The sequence below is a fragment of the Ovis canadensis genome, chromosome 1 (assembly GCF_042477335.2).
Source record: "Ovis canadensis isolate MfBH-ARS-UI-01 breed Bighorn chromosome 1, ARS-UI_OviCan_v2, whole genome shotgun sequence".
Classification (NCBI taxonomy): Eukaryota; Metazoa; Chordata; class Mammalia; order Artiodactyla; family Bovidae; genus Ovis; species Ovis canadensis.
In genome coordinates, this window is record NC_091245.1 from 180,276,830 (window position 1) to 180,296,827 (window position 19,998).

Here is a 19,998-nt window from a genome sequence, read left to right on the forward strand (position 1 = left end):
GGTCAAGAAGCAACAGTTAGAATCAGGCATGGAATAATGAACTGGTTCAAAATTGGGAAAGGAATACATCAAGGCGCTATATTGTCACCCTGTTTATTCAACTTATATGCAGAGTACATTATGCAAAATGCCAGGCTGGATGAATCACAAGCTGGAATCAAGATTGCTGGGAGAAACATAAACAACCTCAGATATACAGATGATACCCACTCTAATAGCAGAAAGTGAAGAGGAACTGAAGAGCCTCTTGATGAGGGTGAAAGAGGAGAGTGAAAGAGCAGGCTTAAAACTCAACATTCAAAAAACAAAGATCACAGCATCTGGTCCCATCATTTCATGGCAAATAGATGGGGGAGGGGAAAGTGGAAACAGTGTTAGGTATTATCTTCTTGGGCTCCAAAGAAGCCCAAGTCACTGTGGATGCTGACTGCAACCGTGAAATTAAAAAATGTTGCTCCTTAGAAGAAAAGCTATAACAAACCTAGACAGTATATTAAAAAGCAGAGACATTAATTTGCCAGCAAAGGTCCACATAGTCAAAGCTATGGTTTTTCCATTAGTCATGTACAGATGTGAGAGTTGGACCATAAGAAGGCTGAGGGCCGAAGAAGTAATGTGTTCAAATTGTGCTGGAGAAGACTCTTGAGAGTCCCTTGGACAGCAAGGAGATCAACTCCTTAATCCTTAAGGAAATCAACTCTGAGTATTCACTGGAAGGACTGATGCTGAAGCTGAAACTCCAATACCTTGGCCACCTGATGCAAAGAGTCAACTCATCGGAAAATATTTTGATACTGGGAAAGACTGAGGGCAGGAGAAGGGGGTGACAGAGGATGAGACGGTTGCATAGCATCACCAACTCAATGTACATGAATTTGAGCAAACTCCAGGAAATAGTGAAGGACAGGGAAGCCTGGTGTACTGCAGGTTCCATGGGGTTGCAAAGAGTCAGACAGGACTTAGTGACTGAAGAACAGCAACTGTAACTAAGAGAGTGGGAACAGTCAAAAATGATTGTGGATTCCAGCTTGGGAAATTAGATATCCAGTGGAACTTTGAAGGAAGAGTAGGTTTAGAGATGATAAATTTATTTTGAATAAATTATTTCAGGTGTTGTTTTGTTGTAGAGACCCAGTCATCAGTTGTCTATATGATGTGAGGCTCTGAACAAAATCCAAGTAGGAGACATAAGTTTGGGAGTCATGAGACTATGAATGGTAGTTGATGCCAGAGAAGTGACTGAGATAGCCTGGCCCATGAGACTCTATCTTATAAGTCATGTCCGTGCCTCTTGTTTTATTTTCCATATCCTCCACGCATATTTAACATCTCTCCAGTCTTCATCCTGACCAACCCGTCTCTAAGCGCCTGTCCTTAGGAATAGGGTTCCTTGTGTGTGTCCCATTGTCACTTCTGAGTTTTCCTTTGTTCCTGTTGCCTATTCCACTCCATACTGAGATGTTCCGTCTCTACTTTTACTCCTATTCATTCTTCAAAGCACAGCTCAAGCATCTCCTTTCCTTAATAGACTTGTTTCTCTGACTCTACTATTCTGTATAAGAAATTCCCGTGTTTTCCAATAGCACCCTGTGTATTTCTTTATCATAATACTTATACTAATTTGTAATTTTGATTAATTTGTTGTTTTTAGCAACCTGATCTTCCTACTCACTATAATTCAGAGAAAGTGAAAGAGATAGACATATCTATGCCAGGGAGAGCAAAAGCTTCATTGTAAATTAAGAAAATGTCATTAGTTCAGTTCAGTCACTCAGTTGTGTCTGACTCTGTGACCCCATGGACCACAGCACGCCAGGCTTCCCTATCCATCACCAACTCCCAGAGTCTACTCAAACTCATGTCCATCACGTCAGTGGTGCCATCCAACTGTCTCATCCTCTGTTGTCCCCTTCTCCTGCTGCCTTCAATCTTTCCCAGCATTAGGGTCTTTTCCAATGAGTCAGTTCTTTGCGTCGGGTGGCCAAAGAAATTGTCATACTTGTTTGTAAACAGTCAAGTGGTAGAGGGTTTAATGGTATAGAGTCATTTCTCTTGAGTATGCTCTCGTTTGGCCAGGCTGAAGAAAGTCAATGTCTGAATCTAGGGAGCAGAAGGTCAGATCCTGGTCCCTGTGAGGTCCTGTGCAAGACACAATTTAGCTACTCTAAGTCTCATTTCCTTCTTGTTGCAACAGAGTATAGGTGAGTTCTTTTTTTAGGAGCTTGAAAGAACTGCTATAAATAGTAAGACTTTATCTAAGATACCAAGTATTCAGAAACATGAAGGAGTTATTTGGAGGTCAAAGAATACAGCCACTCGGGCTTCCCTGGGGGCTCAGATGGTAAAGAATTTGCCTGCAATGCAGGAGGCACAGGAAAGGAGGGTTTGATCCCTGGATTGAGAAGATCCCCTGGAGAAGGGAATGGCAACCTACTCCAGTATTCTTGCTGGGAGAATTCCATAGACAGAGGAACCTGTGGGCTACAGTCCATGGGGTTGCAAAGAGTTGGACATGACTGAGCTGCTAACACACACGCACACACACACACACACACACACACACACACACACACACAGAGAGAGAGAGAGAGAGAGAGAGAGAGAGAGAGAGAGAGAGAGAGAGAGAGAATACTACCATAGGAGAGGAAGAGCTTGGTATAAAATGATAGCACAAGCTTCAAAGGAAGAGAGATCTGTCAAATATAAAGTTGTTAAAGCCTCTGGCACTCCAATGCAGAAGAGTGATTATCTTTCCTCTGAGAAAGTTTTAAAATATTCATTACTCTAATAGGTTGAGGAATATTGGGGAAAAGTTTGAAAATATAAGAAGGAAAGTTTAAGGCAGAATTATATATAAGAAAGAACACAAACTTTGAGGGATTGGATCCCAACTCTCCTATTCATTAGCTGTGTGACCTTAAACAAGTTACAAAACTTCTCAGAGACTCAGGTCCCTCATCTGTAAAATGCAAGACATAATATCTACATTAAAGTGTAAACAAGGATTTGAAATGTTATAATTGCAGTGATACTGATATAATGAATATTTTTAAAGGCATACTACAAAGGGGGAAGAACTGAACTAAATAGAAAAAAGGGCAAAGAAAATAAGTGAAGGCAAGTTTGCAAACTAGGCAGTGAAGATGAATCTTGAGTTAAACAGAAAGGAGAGGCAAACACAGGATTGAACAGTTGGGAGTGTCCTCTCAGCTATGAGGATTTAGGCCAACCTTGATATTTTACAGAAGAAGAAACTGAAGCTGAAAAAAGTTTAGTGACTTGGTGAACAGCTAAGATTTTGTTGGAGAAAGCCAAAACCCGACTCAGGTCCGCATCTGGGCTCATTGTTCTTTCCAGTATAGTACGTGTTAAATGATTTTAGGGAACACTTTACTCTCCCCCTCACCCTCACCCTAGTACTAATGCTAACTCTAATTGCTTTATTTTTGCTTAACTCTGTGACATCTCCTATGGTTTTTCCAACTAGTTGGAATTTATTACATACAATGATTAAATGTGAATCCATTCCACTCCTCCCCAGTAATCATAGCTCTAGTATTTTAATTTTCCAGTTATGATTTGAGATTCATCCATTTTGTCCAAGTATCAAATTTAACTCCTCTATTTAAATCATCTGGATAAAAATATTTTGTATACAGTTTGATCCATATGAAACAATTTGTTGTTGTTGTTTAATCGCTAAGTTGTGTCTGATTCTTTGTGACCCCATGGAGTGGACTGCCAGACTCCTCTGTCCATGGGATTTCCCAGGCACAAGAATACGGAAGTGGGTTGTTGTTTTCCTCCCCAGGGAATCTTCCCAACACGAGGATTGAGCCCATGTCTCCCGCACTGGCAGGTGGATTCTTTGCGGCTGAGCCCTTGGGGAAGCCCCATATAACACAATACTGTTGTCAGTTTGTGGACATATATTTCCATCATTTAACAGCTATCTTTACACTAAATTAAAAAAATCAAACGTTTTTAAAGTATAAATGAATCTCTATCAGTCTACTTATCCATCTGTTGTTTTATGAAACATTTTTAAAGTATAAATGAATCTCTATCAGTCTACTTATCCATCTGTTGTTTTATCTAGTATAAAAATAAATTAAAAAAAAATCCAGGTGCTCACCACTTTGCTAAGCTGAAGGACATTGCCAATACCCTTGTAACTCACTCTGCACTTCTTTGACACACATTATTTGAACATATACAAAATCAGTCCTTAAAGTATAAATATTTATTATTGTCACCGTAAAAATCACCTTTAAAAAATAAAGTTTGTTTGAGGGGTGAGGGAGAATTTTATACAATCTTATAGAAAACTGTCTGTGCAGCTAGGGTAAAAAATGAAGTTATGAAACCTCCCTCTTAGACATACCACACACACACACACAAAAGCACATTTAGCTTTACCTTAAGTAGTGCCTCCATGATGTAAAATGCAAGAAAAGAGTAGTTAGCATATGTTAATTCTGTCTCATAGATATCGTTTAACACAGATATACAAGAAATTATAATAGGAAACATATTCATTAGTATAACAAGGTATCCGATGCACTCAAACTCATCAGTAAATACTATTTTATGGCATGCACGAAGAAAGCAATGTCTGCAAAAAAAAGTTTAAAAAAGAGATAATTTTATCTGATAAAATAATTACACTGAATTAATTTCATCATATACTCAGTCCTGATCTAATCATCAGTAGCCACAAAGCCCAGCTTAATTCTGAGAAATAGCCGTCACTACCAAACACTTGCTGGCATTCTGCTTCAGATACTGGTCCTTTAATTTCCTCCTCTGTAAATGTCCTCAGGCTAGTTTCCCCTTTTTCTCTCCTTCTTTCCTCACCTCTCATTCATTTTTACTTATACTTTTAGTAGAAATACTTCAGATCATAAAACAGAGATAATTCAAACTAGAGACATTAATTTTAAAAAATCTCTCCCACCTTCTAATCAATACACTTCTCAGAGATGGCTACTATTACCAGTTTTAATATTGTTCCAATATTTTTGTTTATATAATCATTATCTATGAATGCAAAAAGAACTGTATCATGTATATTGTTCTATAACCTGCTTAGCAATGGATCATGAGCATTTTTCCTTGTCAAGGGATATAATCTGGCACAAATCCTAATATGTGTGGGAGTGAAACAGGATAGGTCCACATTTTATCAAAAACTTTAACATACGTGCTTTGAAAAATTATTTTTATACTGAGTATGCTATAGAGTAGAATTGTGGGTAAAAGGATTTACTTTATGGAGTTTTAATTTTATTTTTAAATTATTCAAGTAGTATAATAATGCATTATTATTGCTAAAACTCAAACGAAATGATTAATCAATTATTGACTAAAGAGCAGGTGAGTGCTGATTACTTCGTTTTTTTTAAAGTTAGACCCATGTTATGCAGGACCTGAAATTTTTACAATCTTTATGATTTGGATCCCTATTTAATAAAAATGAGATACATCATAAATGCATATATGATCCTGTCATCAAATTGCAAAAATCCTCCAAGGTCTCAGGCAGTGCCAGAGAGAGGGAGACCTATAGAATATAAACCTTGTTAACGTCAAAGTAACACTTCCCTCTCAGCTGTCTCTTCAGACTGTTTTTCTTTTCTTTTTTTAAAAAATTCAGTCCTATTGAGGTATAGCTGACATGTAAAATTGTAGATATTGAAACTGTCTATCCTAGTGGCTTAATATACGTATACTTTGTGAAAGGATTCCTCCCATTTAGTTAATTGATACATTCATCACCTCACATGATGTGTGACTATTTTGAGGTATGACTAAATTCTTTTCTCAATTATAGTCACTATGTCTTACATTACATCTTCAGATCTTATTCATCTTATAGCTGAAAGTTTGTAACCTTTTACTAATCTCAATTTCCCTAAACTCTCAGGTCTGGTAGGCTCTTTTTCTACTCTCTGTTTCTATTAGTTGACTTTTAAAAACCTATTATTTCATTTCATTTTACTTATTTTTAGAGTCAACATAAGAGTGATACCATGCAGTATTTGTCTTTTTTGGTCTGACTTATATTTAGCATAGAACTGTCACAATCCAACCATATTGTCACAAGTGACAAAAATTCCTTCTTTCTCCACTGTATTTTCTTTATCCATTCATCCTTTGATGGATAGTTTATTTTTATATTTTAACTATTGTGAATAATGTTACTATAAAATATGATTGCAGATTTCTTTCTGCTATGTTGTTTTTATTTCTTTTGGATATATACCCAGAAATGGGATTGCTAGATCATATGATAGCTTCATTTTTAATGATCTGAGGAAGCTCCGTACTGTTTTCCACAGTGGCTGTACCAGTTTACATTCCCACCAACAGTGTATTATGGTTCCCTCTTTTTCATGTTCTTGCCAATACTTCTTTTTTTTTTTCATGATAGGCATTCTAACAGGTATGAGATGATATTTCATTGTGATTTTGATTTGTACTTCCCTGGTGATTAGTGACACTAAGCACCTTTTCATGTTTGTATTGGCGTTTTGTATGTCCTCTTTGGTAAAATGTCTATTCAGTTCCTCAGGCCATTTTTAATTGGATTGCTTGTTTTTTGCTATTCAGTGTATGAATTCCTTATATATTTTGGATACTAACCCCTTATCAGGTATGTTGTTGTTCAGTCGCTAAGTCATGTCAGACTCTTTGAGACCCCACGGACTGCAGCAAGCCAGACCTCTCTTTCCCTTACCATCTCCCAGAGTTCACCCAAGTTCATGTCCATTGAATCAGTGATGCCATTCAACCATCTCATCCTCTACCACCCTCTTCTTCTTTTGCCTTCAGTCTTTCCCAGCATCAGGGTCTTTTCCAATGTGTTGGCTCTTTGTATCAGGTGGCCAAAGTATTGGAGCTTCAGCCTCAGCATCAGTCCTTCCAATTAATATTCAGGGTTGAGTTCCCTAAGCATTGACAAGTTTGTTCTCCTTGCTCTCTAAGGGACTCTCGAGTCTTCTCCAGCACCACAATTTGAATGCATTAATTCTTTGGTGTTCAGCCTTCTTTATGGTTCAACTCTTACATCTGTACATGATTACTGGAGAAACCATAGCTTTGACAATACAGACCTTTGTCAGCAAAGAGATGTCTTTGCCTTTTTTTTTTTAAATTTTATTTATTTTCTTTTGGCTGCTCTGGGTCTTTGTTGCTGCAGGCAGGCTTTCTCTAATTGTGGTGAGCGGTGGTTACTCTTTGTTGCAGTGCTTGGGCCTCTCTTGTTGCAGAACATGGGCAATATCGAGGGCTTGCAGGCTCAGTAGTTGTGGTTCATAGGCTTTGTTGTCCTGCAGCATATGAAGTCTTCCTACAACAGGGACTGAACCCGTGTCCGCTGCATTGGCAGGTGGCATTCTTAACCACTGGACCACCAGGGAAGTCCTGTCTTTGCTTTCTAATATGCTGTCTGGTTTGTCATAACCTTCTTTCCAAGAATCAAGGTTCTTCTTCCAAACAGGAACCATCTCAGGAATATAATTGCACCAGCTCCAAATGTCCTCAGCAGAATGTTGAAAACTGAATTATGGCTAAGAACTCTGTGCCAATAAATTTCTTCCCAATCTGGCCTTATGTTGCAGCCCTCTGGTCCAGTATCCTCAAGATCCATTCTCTTATATGTTCTATTAGTATTTACTGATATCAGTCAAATCCTGTAATTCTTTCAGTTGATAAGTTGTACTCTTCAATGCCAAAGAATGCTCAAACTACTGCACAATTGCACTCATCTCACACACTAGTAAAGTAATGCTCAAAATTCTCCAAGCCAAGCTTCAGCAATATGTGAACAGTGAACTTCCTGATGTTCAAGCTGGTTTTAGAAAAGGCACAGGAACCAGAGAGCAAATTGCCAACATCCGCTGGATCATCAAAAAAGCAAGAGAGTTCCAGAAAAAACATCTATTTCTGCCTTATTGACTATGCCAAAGCATTTGACTGTGTGGATCACAATAAACTGGAAAATTCTGAAAGAGATGGGAATACCAGATGACCTCACCTGCCTCTTGAGAAACCTGTATGCAGGTCAGGAAGCAACAGTTAGAACTGGACATGGAACAACAGACTGGTTCCAAAGAGGGAAAGGAGTATGTCAAGGCTATATATTGTCACCCTGCTTATTTAACTTATATGCAGAGTACATCATGAGAAACGCTGGACTGGAAGAAACACAAGCTGGAATCAAGATTGCCGGGAGAAATATCAGTAACGTCAGATATGCAGATGACACCACCCTTATGGCAGAAAGTGAAGAGGAACGAAAAAGCCTCTTCATGAAAGTGAAAGAGGAGAGTGAAAAAGTTGGCTTAAAGCTCAACTTTCAGAAAATGAAGATCATGGCATCTGGTCCCATCACTTGATGGCAAATAGATGAGGAAACAGTGTCAGACTTTATCTTTTTGGGTTCCAAAATCACTGCAGATGGTGATTGCAGCCATGAAATTAAAAGACGCTTACTCCTTGGAAGAACAGTTATGACCAACCTAGACAGCATATTAAAAAGCAGAGATATTACTTTGCCAACAAAGGTCCGTCTAGTCAAGGCTATGGTTTTTCCAGTGGTCATGTATGGATGCGAGAGTTGGACTATGAAGAAAGCTGAGCACCGAAGAATTGATGCTTTTGAACTGTGGTGTTGGAGAAGACTCTTGAGAGTCCCTTGGACTACAAGAAGATACAACCAGTCCATTCTGAAGGAGATCAGCCCTGGGATTTCTTTGGAAGGAATAATGCTAAAGCTGAAACTCCAGTACTTTGGCCACCTCATGCGAAGAGGTGACTCACTGGAAAAGACTCTGATGCTGGGAGGGATTGGGGGCAGTAGGAAAAGGGGACGACAGAGGATGAGATGGCTGGATGGCATCACTGACTCAATGGACATGAGTCTGAGTGAACTCCAGGAGTTGGTGATGGACATGGAGGCCTGGGGTGCTGCGATTCATGGGGTCACAAAGAGTCAGACAGGACTGAACGACTGAACTGAACTGAACTGAACTGACTCTGCCTGAAGCAGCCACTATATTTTCCCCTCCAGCTATGTTGAGACTTGACCTCAGTAATTACCATGGAAGCAATGAAAGGTGGTAGAAACTAAGAACAAGCTTTATCTCATGATGTCTCTGCAGCGCTTAAAGGTGATACAAGGTTATTGTTCTCCAGCAGAAGAGCGATGGCTACTTCTGTCAAGCCAGGGTATTCACGAGAATGCGGAAGTTCAAGATTCTCAGGTTTACCCACCCAAGTGCCACCACTTCAGATCTCATAGTCCTGATCTTTTCCTGTCAGAGGCCCAGCACTGATAGAGAGGCCCTGCATTTATTGTCATTGTACAGCTCTACCTGCATCCCTCCAATTAGATATATCTGGTGGCTCACTGGTAAAGAATCTGCCTGCCAATGCAGGAGATGTTGGTTCCATGCCTGGGTCAGAAAGATCCCTTGGAGCAGGAATGGCAACCTGCTGCAGTATTCTTGCCTGGGAAATTCAATGGAGAGAGGAGCCTGGTGGACTACATGGGATCCCAAAGAGTTGGACACAACTGAGTGACTAAGCACACAAGCGTATTATCTTTTAATTCTGAAAACTTAAGCTGAATTTTTAATTTTAAGAATTATATCTATTTTCCATTTTTCTATTCATTTTCTTTTGGTGATTGACCTTGCTCATGTTTGTGATTCCATCACTTGCTAATTTCAACATTTCAGTAATACTTATAGTCCTTATTGGATAATTTTAATAACTGAAATCTTAGGGATATAAATCTGCTGCTGTTATTTCTGCTGATTCACTTTCATGATTATTTCTTTTCTAGTGTGCTTGTTCATCTTTGATAGTGACTTCATCCATTGGCTAAAGAATTCAATTTTTAATCGAGCACTATTTAGCGCTTACCGGTAAATGCTAATATTTAAGTGCTTAGCTATCGTTATTCTCACCATGATATTGATATAGATAGCATATTCAAAAGCAGAGACATTACTTTGCCAACAAAGGTCCGTCTAGTCAAGGCTATGGTTTTTCCTGTGGTCATGTATGGCTGTGAGAGTTGGACTATGAAGAAGGCTGAGCACCGAAGAACTGATGCTTTTGAACTGTGGTGTTGGAGAAGACTCTTGAGAGTCCCTTGGACTGCAAGGAGATCCAACCAGTCCATTCTGAAGGAGATCAGCCCTGGGTGTTCTTTGGAAGGAATGATTCTAAAGCTGAAACTCCAGTACTTTGGCCACCTCATGCGAAGAGTTGACTCATTGGAAAAGACTCTGATGCTGGGAGGGATTGGGGGCAGGAGGAGAAGGGGACGACGAAGGATGAGATGGCTGGATGGCATCACTGACTCAATGGACGTGAGTCTGAGTGAACTCTGGGAGTTGGTGATGGACAGGGAGGACTGGCGTGCTGCGACTCATGGGGTTGCAAAGAGTGGGACACGACTGAGCGACTGAACTGAACTGAACTGAACTGAACTGAACTGAAGTGCTTCTACACACACAATTTATGTCATCTTTACAACAATCCTGTAAGGTAGGCAAAGGAGAACTCAACTAGCATATACTAGTACCTACTATGTGTCAAATGCTTTATCAGTTAGCTTTAAGAATATGACATAGATATTACTTTACCCATTTTTCAAGTGAAAAAACTGAGACCTGTAAAGCTCCTTCAGCCAATAAATGATTTAATAAAGACTAGGATTCCAAATTAAGCCACCTGACTCCAGAATCTGTATGACCCACTATGAGATGAATGATATTAAGAGACAGCCTAAAAGGTAGATTGACTATAAATGTTAGTTTTTCGAATCTCCATTTCTTTGTCACATCAACAGAAATGATTACTCAGGTAGTTGCAGCTTAAGTCACTATTGAAGGCTTTAAAAGAACCATTGTGTATTTATTGATACTTCTGTTGAAAAGAGGAAAACCTCTCTTGAATCTAAGTAAAGAAAAGACATCCCAATTGAAAAGGAAGAAGTAAAATTATTTCTCAATGACAGGATCTTAAATATAGAAAATGCTAGAGAATTCACACAAAAAAGTAAAACTATTAAACGAATTCAGCAAAGCTTCAAGATACAAGATCAATATACAGAATGATTCATATTTCTATACATGAGAAATGGACAGTACAAAAATGAAATTAGGAACAAAATTTTATTTAAAATAGCATGAAAATACATAAGATTACATTTTACTGAAGACATGTACACTGAAAACTATAAGACATTTCTAATAGGAATTAAGATCTAAATAAATGAAAAGCCATTCTATTTCATAAATCAGAAAGTTTAATATTTTAAGATGACAATTTACAAGTTAGAGGCAATCCTTATGAAAATCCAAATGAAATTTTTATGTGCATAAAAAGACAAGCTAATCCTAAAATTCATATGGAATTGCAAGGAATCCTGAATAGCTATACCCATCTTGAAAAGGAAAAGTAAGGTAGATGGACTCACATTTCCTGATTTCACAATTATCTAGCAACTGTGGAAAACAATTTGGTGTTTCTTCAGTAAATTAATTAAATAATTTTTATTTTCATATGATCCACCAATTTTACTCCTAGGTGCATACCCAAAAGATGGAAAGCAAGAATTCAAACAAATATCGGTATATAGGACCACAGGAGCACTGTTTACAATAAATGTTCAGAGGAGTATGATTTACAGTAGTCAAAGGGTGAAAATAACTCAACTATCCATCAACCAATGAATGGATAAAGAAAATACAGCACATCCATACAGTAGACTACTATTATTCAGCCATAAGAAATAAAGTATTGTTATTGTTGTGAAGTAGATGAACCTTATGCTACTGATGCTACAATATGGAAGAAACCTTATGCTGAGTGAAAGAATCTAGAAACCAAAGGGTGTGATGTTGTATAATTATATCTATATGAAACAGTTGAATAGGTAAATTCATAGAGATAGAAAGCAGACTAGTGCTCTCCAGCAGTTGGGGAGAAGAGTGAATGGGGAGTGTCTGCTTAATGGGTACTGGGTTCACATTTGGGGCAATTGAAATGCTTATGAAATTTGATAGAGGAAATGGTTGTCCAATTTTGCAGATGTCCTAAATAACACTGAATGGTACACTTTAAAATGGTTAATGTTTAATCTTGTATGAAATTTACATCTATAATAAAAGTTATTACACTGTTATCTTTTTTCTTTAGGTAACTTTTATATATATTTACATAGATAACTTAGTTGTAAACTACCTCAAAATATTTTACAAAGTATCCAGGATATAAATTTTAAAAAATAAATAGAAATGGCAAATGAATATAATAGCATGTCTAGTAAGGTTTAAAAGCACTGACCTTGATGGGATCCCTTTTTCCTTTTTCGTATTATACACCCAATTGAGCAATACTCTTCTTGTAATGACAAGAATTTTTTTGCTTTCAGAATAATTCTTTATTGTCTCAGCATTCATATACCTTAAAAAAGGAAGAAGAAATCTTTAAACATGCTTTAAAATTTTTGAGATAAGTTTAATGCAGAATTATCAGAAGGCAGGAAAACTATTTTGTTCCATGATGACAGGAAGTGAGACACTTTCATAGGCGTAGGTCCAAGTCACAAAGATGTTGATAAAGGTGGATTATATAATTGTGACGTTAGGTTGCGGAGCTTTAATTAATTAATTAGAAAGTATAAAAATTCACTTATTAATTAGAGAGTATAAAAATGGTTCAATATTAATCAGAGGGTATAAAAAATCATTCAATAAAAATTGGTTTATTAATCAGAGAGTATTAAAAAAAGGTTCCATAAAAAATTGGTTTATTAATCAGAGTATAAAAAAGTGGTTCAAAATAGAGAAGTCGTGCTTCAGGAAGAGAAAGCACATCATGATTAAAATACTTGGGATTCAAATATATGTGGGTTTTCATGTTGGATCCTCCATTATCTGGGTAGCAGTGAACTAAATACCTCACTAAATTGTTTGATCTGTAGAATGGAGGTAAGATTACCAATGCCAGCCTGGGAAAATTAAATGAGAACATCCACAGGAGGCATCTGGCCCACCTCACATATCCCCCCATCTCTTTTCTTTCACCTTCTGGGCAAGTGATCAGGGAATTTATGGGGGAAATACAAGTGGTGAAGTAAAAGAGTAAAAATGGTTACTTGGAAGACTTGGTGCTCATAAACCCATCAAAGACTTTTGTCCCCAAGTTGCCTGTAGGTTTTTTCTGTTTTTTTTTTGTTTTTTTTTGTTTTTTTTTTTTTTGAGACAGCTCAGATCTGTGTGCTACATGTAGGTCTTACTCTTCATCAGAAGGAGGTTAGGGCTCCATCCCCGGGTATGAGGCCCTACCTTAAAATGCAGCTTAATAGAAGGGCATTTCTGACTTTAGTTCAAAGGAAGGTCTTGTTCTTCCTATAGCTTATAATGTTCTCACCCTAAAAGGTGGGCAATTTCTCTGTTACAGAGATACTGACATAATTAAAAAGAAGGAAGTTAATCTGTTTTATGTGATTAATATAACAATGTGGTAATGGCATGGAAAATCATGAATGTATATATGACTTGATTCAGTTCTGATTGTTAAAATATTTGATTGAGCAACTATTATGCTTGATAAATGCATGGGGTAAACCATTAAAAAAAATTACTGGACTCTGTTCGCAAGACTTCTAAAGACTAGTGGAGTGAAATATGCCAACAACAATTGCAGTTAAGTGTAGTAAGTGTTCTGCACAGGTAATAAATAAAGGGGCACTCTGGATCCACACAGGGGCTGTCTAATATAGTCCTGGGAAACCAGGAAACCGAAATTAATGTCTAAGTTAAGATTTGATCATTTTACGAGTTCCTGTGGATCCTAAAATTCTGTGATATCAGTGCATGTGATATTTTAACAGCCCAAATTATCATGTATATCAGGCTCCTGGGTTCCTATTTGATATGCTCTAAACATGTTCACTGTTTAGACTTGATTTAGGAAAACAGTATGATCTCTTTAACTGGATAGTGAGGTAGCCTGGCTTTGAATCTGGGCTCTGTAATTAATTAGTCAAATAACCTTGGGTAAATTATTTAATCTCTGTGCCTCACTTTCCCCATTTGCAAAATAAAGGTAACAATAGCACTTATAGGATTTTTACCACCTTGAATGGGTAATACATGTAATATATTTAAAACTGTATCTGACATAAGACCATAAACATAATCTCTATTCAAAGGATTGTTTCTTAGGTAATTACACAGGTGCTTAGTACAGGTCCTGGTACCTCTGTTTAAACTCCCTACTCTTTTTATCTTTAGACTTGTTTCCTTGCCACAAGATACCCTCAACACATGGGGTTACAGATAGGAATGATCAGCAAATGGTAGAATCAGCTCCAAGGCAGCCCAGCAAAGAAGCAAGTACTGAACTTAAGAGTAAGTAAGAGAGACTTCTGCTCTGATTTGAAAGCCATTTCACTGATCTCGATATTCCCAGGGCTGGCATATAGTTTTGCATGCATTTAGGATTCAGTATTTATCTCTTGCTTGTCCAAATGAAAATGTAATACATTTCAAAATTTGCCTTTGTTGTCTGCTATGAACCATTTCGACCTTAACCCCCTTTCCCCACAATTTGCCTCCTTTTTGTATCCATTTACTCTGGGTCCTCAGAGGCAGAATTTGATTCTGCCTTTGTGGATTTTAAGAGGAAAAATCTATACTGTTTTATATGTGTTCTATATATGTTAACCTCTCTTGGAAAATGCAGTGTCCAGGACACTTTCAGATGTCATTTTCCATTCATTTAAAAATTTCTGCTGTACACAGTGCATCTGTCTTTAAAGTATGAATCTTTTAAATTGATCACATCTGCCCAGCCCTCTCCTTTTACTTCACTAACATCCATCAGGTCCCCTAAGCTTCTGGAGGGGCTCAGAGCAAGAAGGTAGGTTGGGGCTCTTGTATCATATATGGAAATATAATGTGATAATGATTTGTATGGCTAGGCTTGAAATTAAAACTCTTAGGCTCTTTGACAATCTGTACTCGCACTGCAATGGGAACATGCCCCAGTATCTGGTTGCTTCTCTTCCCACACAGGGGTTTATCTCTCACTACTAAACCTCCAGCCCGAAGAATGCTGAAGAACTGATGCTTTCAACTGTGGTGCTGAAGATGTCTGAAAGTCCTCTGGACAGCAAGGAAATCAAACCAGTCGATCTTAAGGGAAATCGACCTTGAATACTCATTGGAAGGACTAATGCTGAAACTGAAGCTCCAGTAGTCTGGTCACCTGATGCGAACAACCAACTCATCAGAAAGGTCCCTATTGCTGGGAAAGATTGAGGGCAGAAGAGGAGAGCATCAGAAGATGAGATGGCTGAATGGCATCTTTGATGCAATGGACATGAACTTGGGCAAACTTCAGGAGATGGTAAAGGACAGGGAGGCTTGGTGTACTGCAGTCCATGGGGTTACAAAGAGTTGGACATGACTGGGTGACTGAACAACAACAAACCTCAAGCCAGTGTATGTGAGTAGACACCGGGCTGCCACACCTCTTAGGCTTTGAGGAGTGGACACCAAAGACCCGGTTTGCTTGTAAGATGATGACCTAGGGAAAAGGTGCACGCAATCCTAGGACCATTTGAGCAGGAAATTTTGGTGTTCATGGCACCAGAAGAGAGATCTAGAACAAGAAGGCATGTCTGGGTCTGGGGTGGTCACTGCTGCAGCTGCGCCGCAGTTTAGCTCTTCCCTCTGCCCAACCGTGCATCCTTCCTCCTCCTGCGGGGGATGGTCTGAGGGCACTCGCTAACACACTGACTCAGGAACTCACTGCTGGCTGTGGAGGCTCACATCCAAAGAAATCAATGTAAGTATGTCAAGAGAGGGTATGCATTGGGAAGATGTGCCTGGAGGGTTGAAGGAAGTCTTTGACCTCAGCTAGGTGTCTAAAAGAAGAGTGGTTTCCCACAGTTTAGCTTTAGGAGCGGGGCAAAAGGAGAAAGAGAAGGTATCAGTCAGAAGGAGCAGCTTGTTCAAATGCACAGAGGTGTGAGTGACTGGAGCAAGTCTGGGAAACTGGAAGCAGGTGACTTGGCCTGATGGTGGGATGGAGAACAGGCAGTGGCTCAAACGCATGAGACTGGGGGATCTCAGGTTACCAGACAAAAGCAGAAACTCACTCGCACAATTTCCTAAATGCAATGGCTTAGGATGAAGCTTTCTCTTGAAATCATACTTACTCTACCTTCTTCTCTCCAAAGCTTCCTGCTGCACCTACCAGCACCTGGACTGCGCTCTGGGACAGAGTCTCACTCCTGTATTGTCTCTGGTAGCTCGCCTAAAAGGAATGTTGAATCAAATCGTTATATAACATGGATCAGAGTGACAACTTATGGAAAAATAATCCATGAGAGAGAAGTCAAAACCCCAAAATAACAGTATCTTTATTAAAAAAAATTTTTTTCAGTGGAGTCCAGACCACGAGGTCAGTGCAGAAGGTATGTCTGAGCTTTGTGTGGAGTGAAACAGATTATGCAAGAAACTAGGTTCCCGATAGATGTTAATTACGTTTTCAAAAATAAGTGGAGTTCTTGTGGTCAAATAAGCATGGGAACTGCTGCAAACTACCCCCACCTTAGAAGTTTATAATACGTATTTGAATTTTAAAGCCTCTGAGAAGTTTTACAGTAAGGTATCTTGGTTTATGTCTTTCTTTAACTTCACTTAGCCAAATATTTTGACAACAGAACTCTCTTGTCTCCAATCTATTCCCAGCATGAGATGACCTGCTGTTATGGTGCAAAACACATTCATTTATTCATTCAGGCCATATACTGAGAGCCCACTCAGCTTCTGTGTGCTGAGCACTGTTGAGAATCGATTTCCTGATTTGGAACGTATGAAATGACTAAAGATTCCCAGTTCCATAGAAGACATTCTGTTTGCACAATTTATGAACATTGAAACATGTTTTGCTCTTGGAGGATACTAGAAAGGGATAGAAATAAATTTTAGGATGAAAGATCAAAATGCTAGTTGTCCATAATAACAAGAATTCAATAGAGCATCATTTCTTCTTAAACTTCATTAAAATACCTATAAAATAATGTAAAAGTAAAATATTTTCAGTATTCTCAAAGACAAACACTGCAGTCTGTAGGGAAAATAAGAAAGCTGAAAGTAATATGGAACTCATGAAAGCTTAGCAACACAAGTAATTACCAGTTCAGTACTAGAAAAATGTTAATTCTTAAATGATCATTTGTACCAAAATGTAAGAATTTAGAGAATGGCTGATTCCTAAAAATAACTGCCATCTATGAGCTCCCTAATATACTATTGGATTAACATAATAATTTTTGTTCTACATAAAACTATTTAATTCTTGCAACAGCTTTATGATGAAGGTATTCAAATCTGTATTTGATAGATGAGAAAGATGAGAATCCTCAAGGAGCTAAGTAGTTTTCTCAAGACCATATTAGAAACTCAGTTCTTTCTGAACTGAAAGCCTATCCTCCCTTCCTCTAGCTATACTGCGCCGTCTCTCCTTCGCCACTGTCTTGCCATGGAGTGGAGGAGATATTGCTCCATTAACCTGAACTGGCTGAGACTTAAACAAAGAACTCTCAAATTTTTGAAAACTATAATAGCTAATTAATACTGTTGGGACCAGTGAATATTAGGATGGAGATTGCAGAAATCAAATCAACAAGCCAAGATACACATGAAAATACATCTAGTACAAAGAAGAACTAAAAATGTACAAGGTGAGATGAAGATCTGGAGAATAGAACAGAGAGATTCAATGCACTTTGTTTTTTTATTTTATTTTATTTATTTATTTTTTTAGTTTTTTATATTGAAAATAGGACTTCTGGATTAAGACCTAACAGCATAAAATCAATGAAGATATAATAGTAGAAATAGGAAAAAAATTAAAGGGAATAAATAAAAAAGATACAGAAAGTATATATTATATAAAACATAGGATATCACGGGAGGAGGACTCTAAGAGGTCATTTTGGTAGCATGTTTCTCCTTCTACAGATGGGGAAAATAAATAAAAAAGAATAAGTTCTCACTATGGAGAACAGTGTGGAGATTCCTTAAAAAATTGCAAATAGAACTACCTTATGACCCAGCAATCCCACTTCTGGGCATACACACCGAGGAAACCAGAATTGAAAGAGACACATGTACCCCAATGTTCATCGCAGCACTGTTTATAATAGCCAGGACATGGAAACAACCTAGATGTCCATCAGCAGATGAATGGATAAGAAAGCTGTGGTACATATACACAATGGAGTATTACTCAGCCGTTAAAAAGAATTCATTTGAATCAGTTCTGATGAGATGGATGAAACTGGAGCCGATTATACAGAGTGAAGTAAGCCAGAAAGAAAAACACCAATACAGTATACTAACACATATATATGGAATTTAGGAAGATGGCAATGACGACCCTGTATGCAAGACAGGGAAAGAGACACAGATGTGTATAACGGACTTTTGGACTCAGAGGGAGAGGGAGAGGGTGGGATGATTTGGGAGAATGACATTCTAACATGTATACTATCATGTGAATTGAATCGCCAGTCTATGTCTGACGCAGGATGCAGCATGCTTGGGGCTGGTGCATGGGGATGACCCAGAAAGATGTTATGGGGAGGGAGGTGGGAGGGGGGTTCATGTTTGGGAATGCATGTAAGAATTAAAGATTTTAAAATTTAAAAAATAAAAAACTAAAAAAAAAATAAAAATAAAAAAAAATAAAAAAAAAGAATAAGTTCTGAGCCACATATCATATTAACAATGAAAGCAAGACTCAAAATGGAGTCTCCTGCATTGATTTTAAGGGTTCCTGAATACTATATTTTCCTCAAAATAAAACACCTTCTGTTTAAGCTAATTTGAGTGGATTTTTTTCCTCTTTTCTTTCTGCAGTGAAACAAATTCCTAAGACAATGCCAAACTTCCCTTTACCTTTGTAAACAATCTATTAAGCTGTGCAGGTAAGCATAACCAAGGTGTATTAAACAAGGGAGAAAGTTTTCAGTATAATTTTAGCTAATAACTTAAATTTTTAGTATAGTACTGGCACAAAAAACAGACAAGTAAATCGAAGAAACAGAGTAGAGAGCCCAGAAATAAACCCATGCACCTATGGTCAATTAATCTATGACAAAGGAGGCAAGATTGGGGAAAAGACAGTGTCTGTAATAAGAGGTGCTAAGGAAGCTGGACAGCTGTATGTTGAAGGATGAGATTAGAACATTTTCTCACACCCTAAAATACAGAAATAAATTCAAAATTAAAGGCCTAAATGTAAGACTGGAAACCACAGAACTTCCAGAAGAAAACACAGGCAGAGCACTGTTTGACATAAATTGTAGCAACATTTTGGGGGCTCTGTCTCCAAAGGCAAAACCAAAAATAAACAAATGGTACCTAATTTAAACTTAAAAGCTTTTGCACAGCAAAGGAAACCATTGACAAAATGAAAAAATCTACTGAATGGAGAAAAATTTGCAAATGATATGAGCGACAGGCCAATTTTTTAAAAATGGGTAATAAAATACTAACTATTTGTGCCGACAAGAGACGTCTGTTGGCCAACTCTGTTGCTTCAACGTTAAGGTTATCATCTATTTCCTTGTTGCAGTGTAGACATTTCACTTTTTGATGTTCTTTTGTTTCTCCTTGGCCCAACTAAATAAAATACAGATGAAAACCAAAAAATAGTACATGAACATTAATGTATTGTTTAGCATAAACCTCAAGCAATTCACATACCAGTTTGGTTTAAGAACTCACAGAAAATCTGCTAGTTACATAAAAATGTTCGGATAACTTTTGTACTTACACAGTCATCTAGAAGGCAAATAACTGCCAGGTTTTTGGGGAAAGAATTGTATCATATCTTTACCTTTGCATGGCATTGGTAAAAGTTTACAAAAACGACTACATTTTTGATCATACTTTA

At 37.9% G+C, this 19,998-nt stretch overlaps 1 protein-coding gene across 1 annotated transcript in view; it reads right to left on the minus strand.

Moving 5' to 3' along the window:
* SLC9C1 (solute carrier family 9 member C1) overlaps positions 1-19,998 on the minus strand; it is a 102,378-nt gene that overhangs the window by 24,816 nt on the left and 57,564 nt on the right. Inside the window, exons 12-15 of the mRNA XM_069592633.2 lie at positions 19,599-19,724; positions 16,250-16,347; positions 12,364-12,483; positions 4,420-4,615 (exon numbers count right to left, since the gene is read on the minus strand). Of these exons, the coding sequence (XP_069448734.2) occupies positions 4,420-4,615; positions 12,364-12,483; positions 16,250-16,347; positions 19,599-19,724 (540 nt within the window). The remainder of the gene's footprint in view (positions 1-4,419; positions 4,616-12,363; positions 12,484-16,249; positions 16,348-19,598; positions 19,725-19,998) is intronic.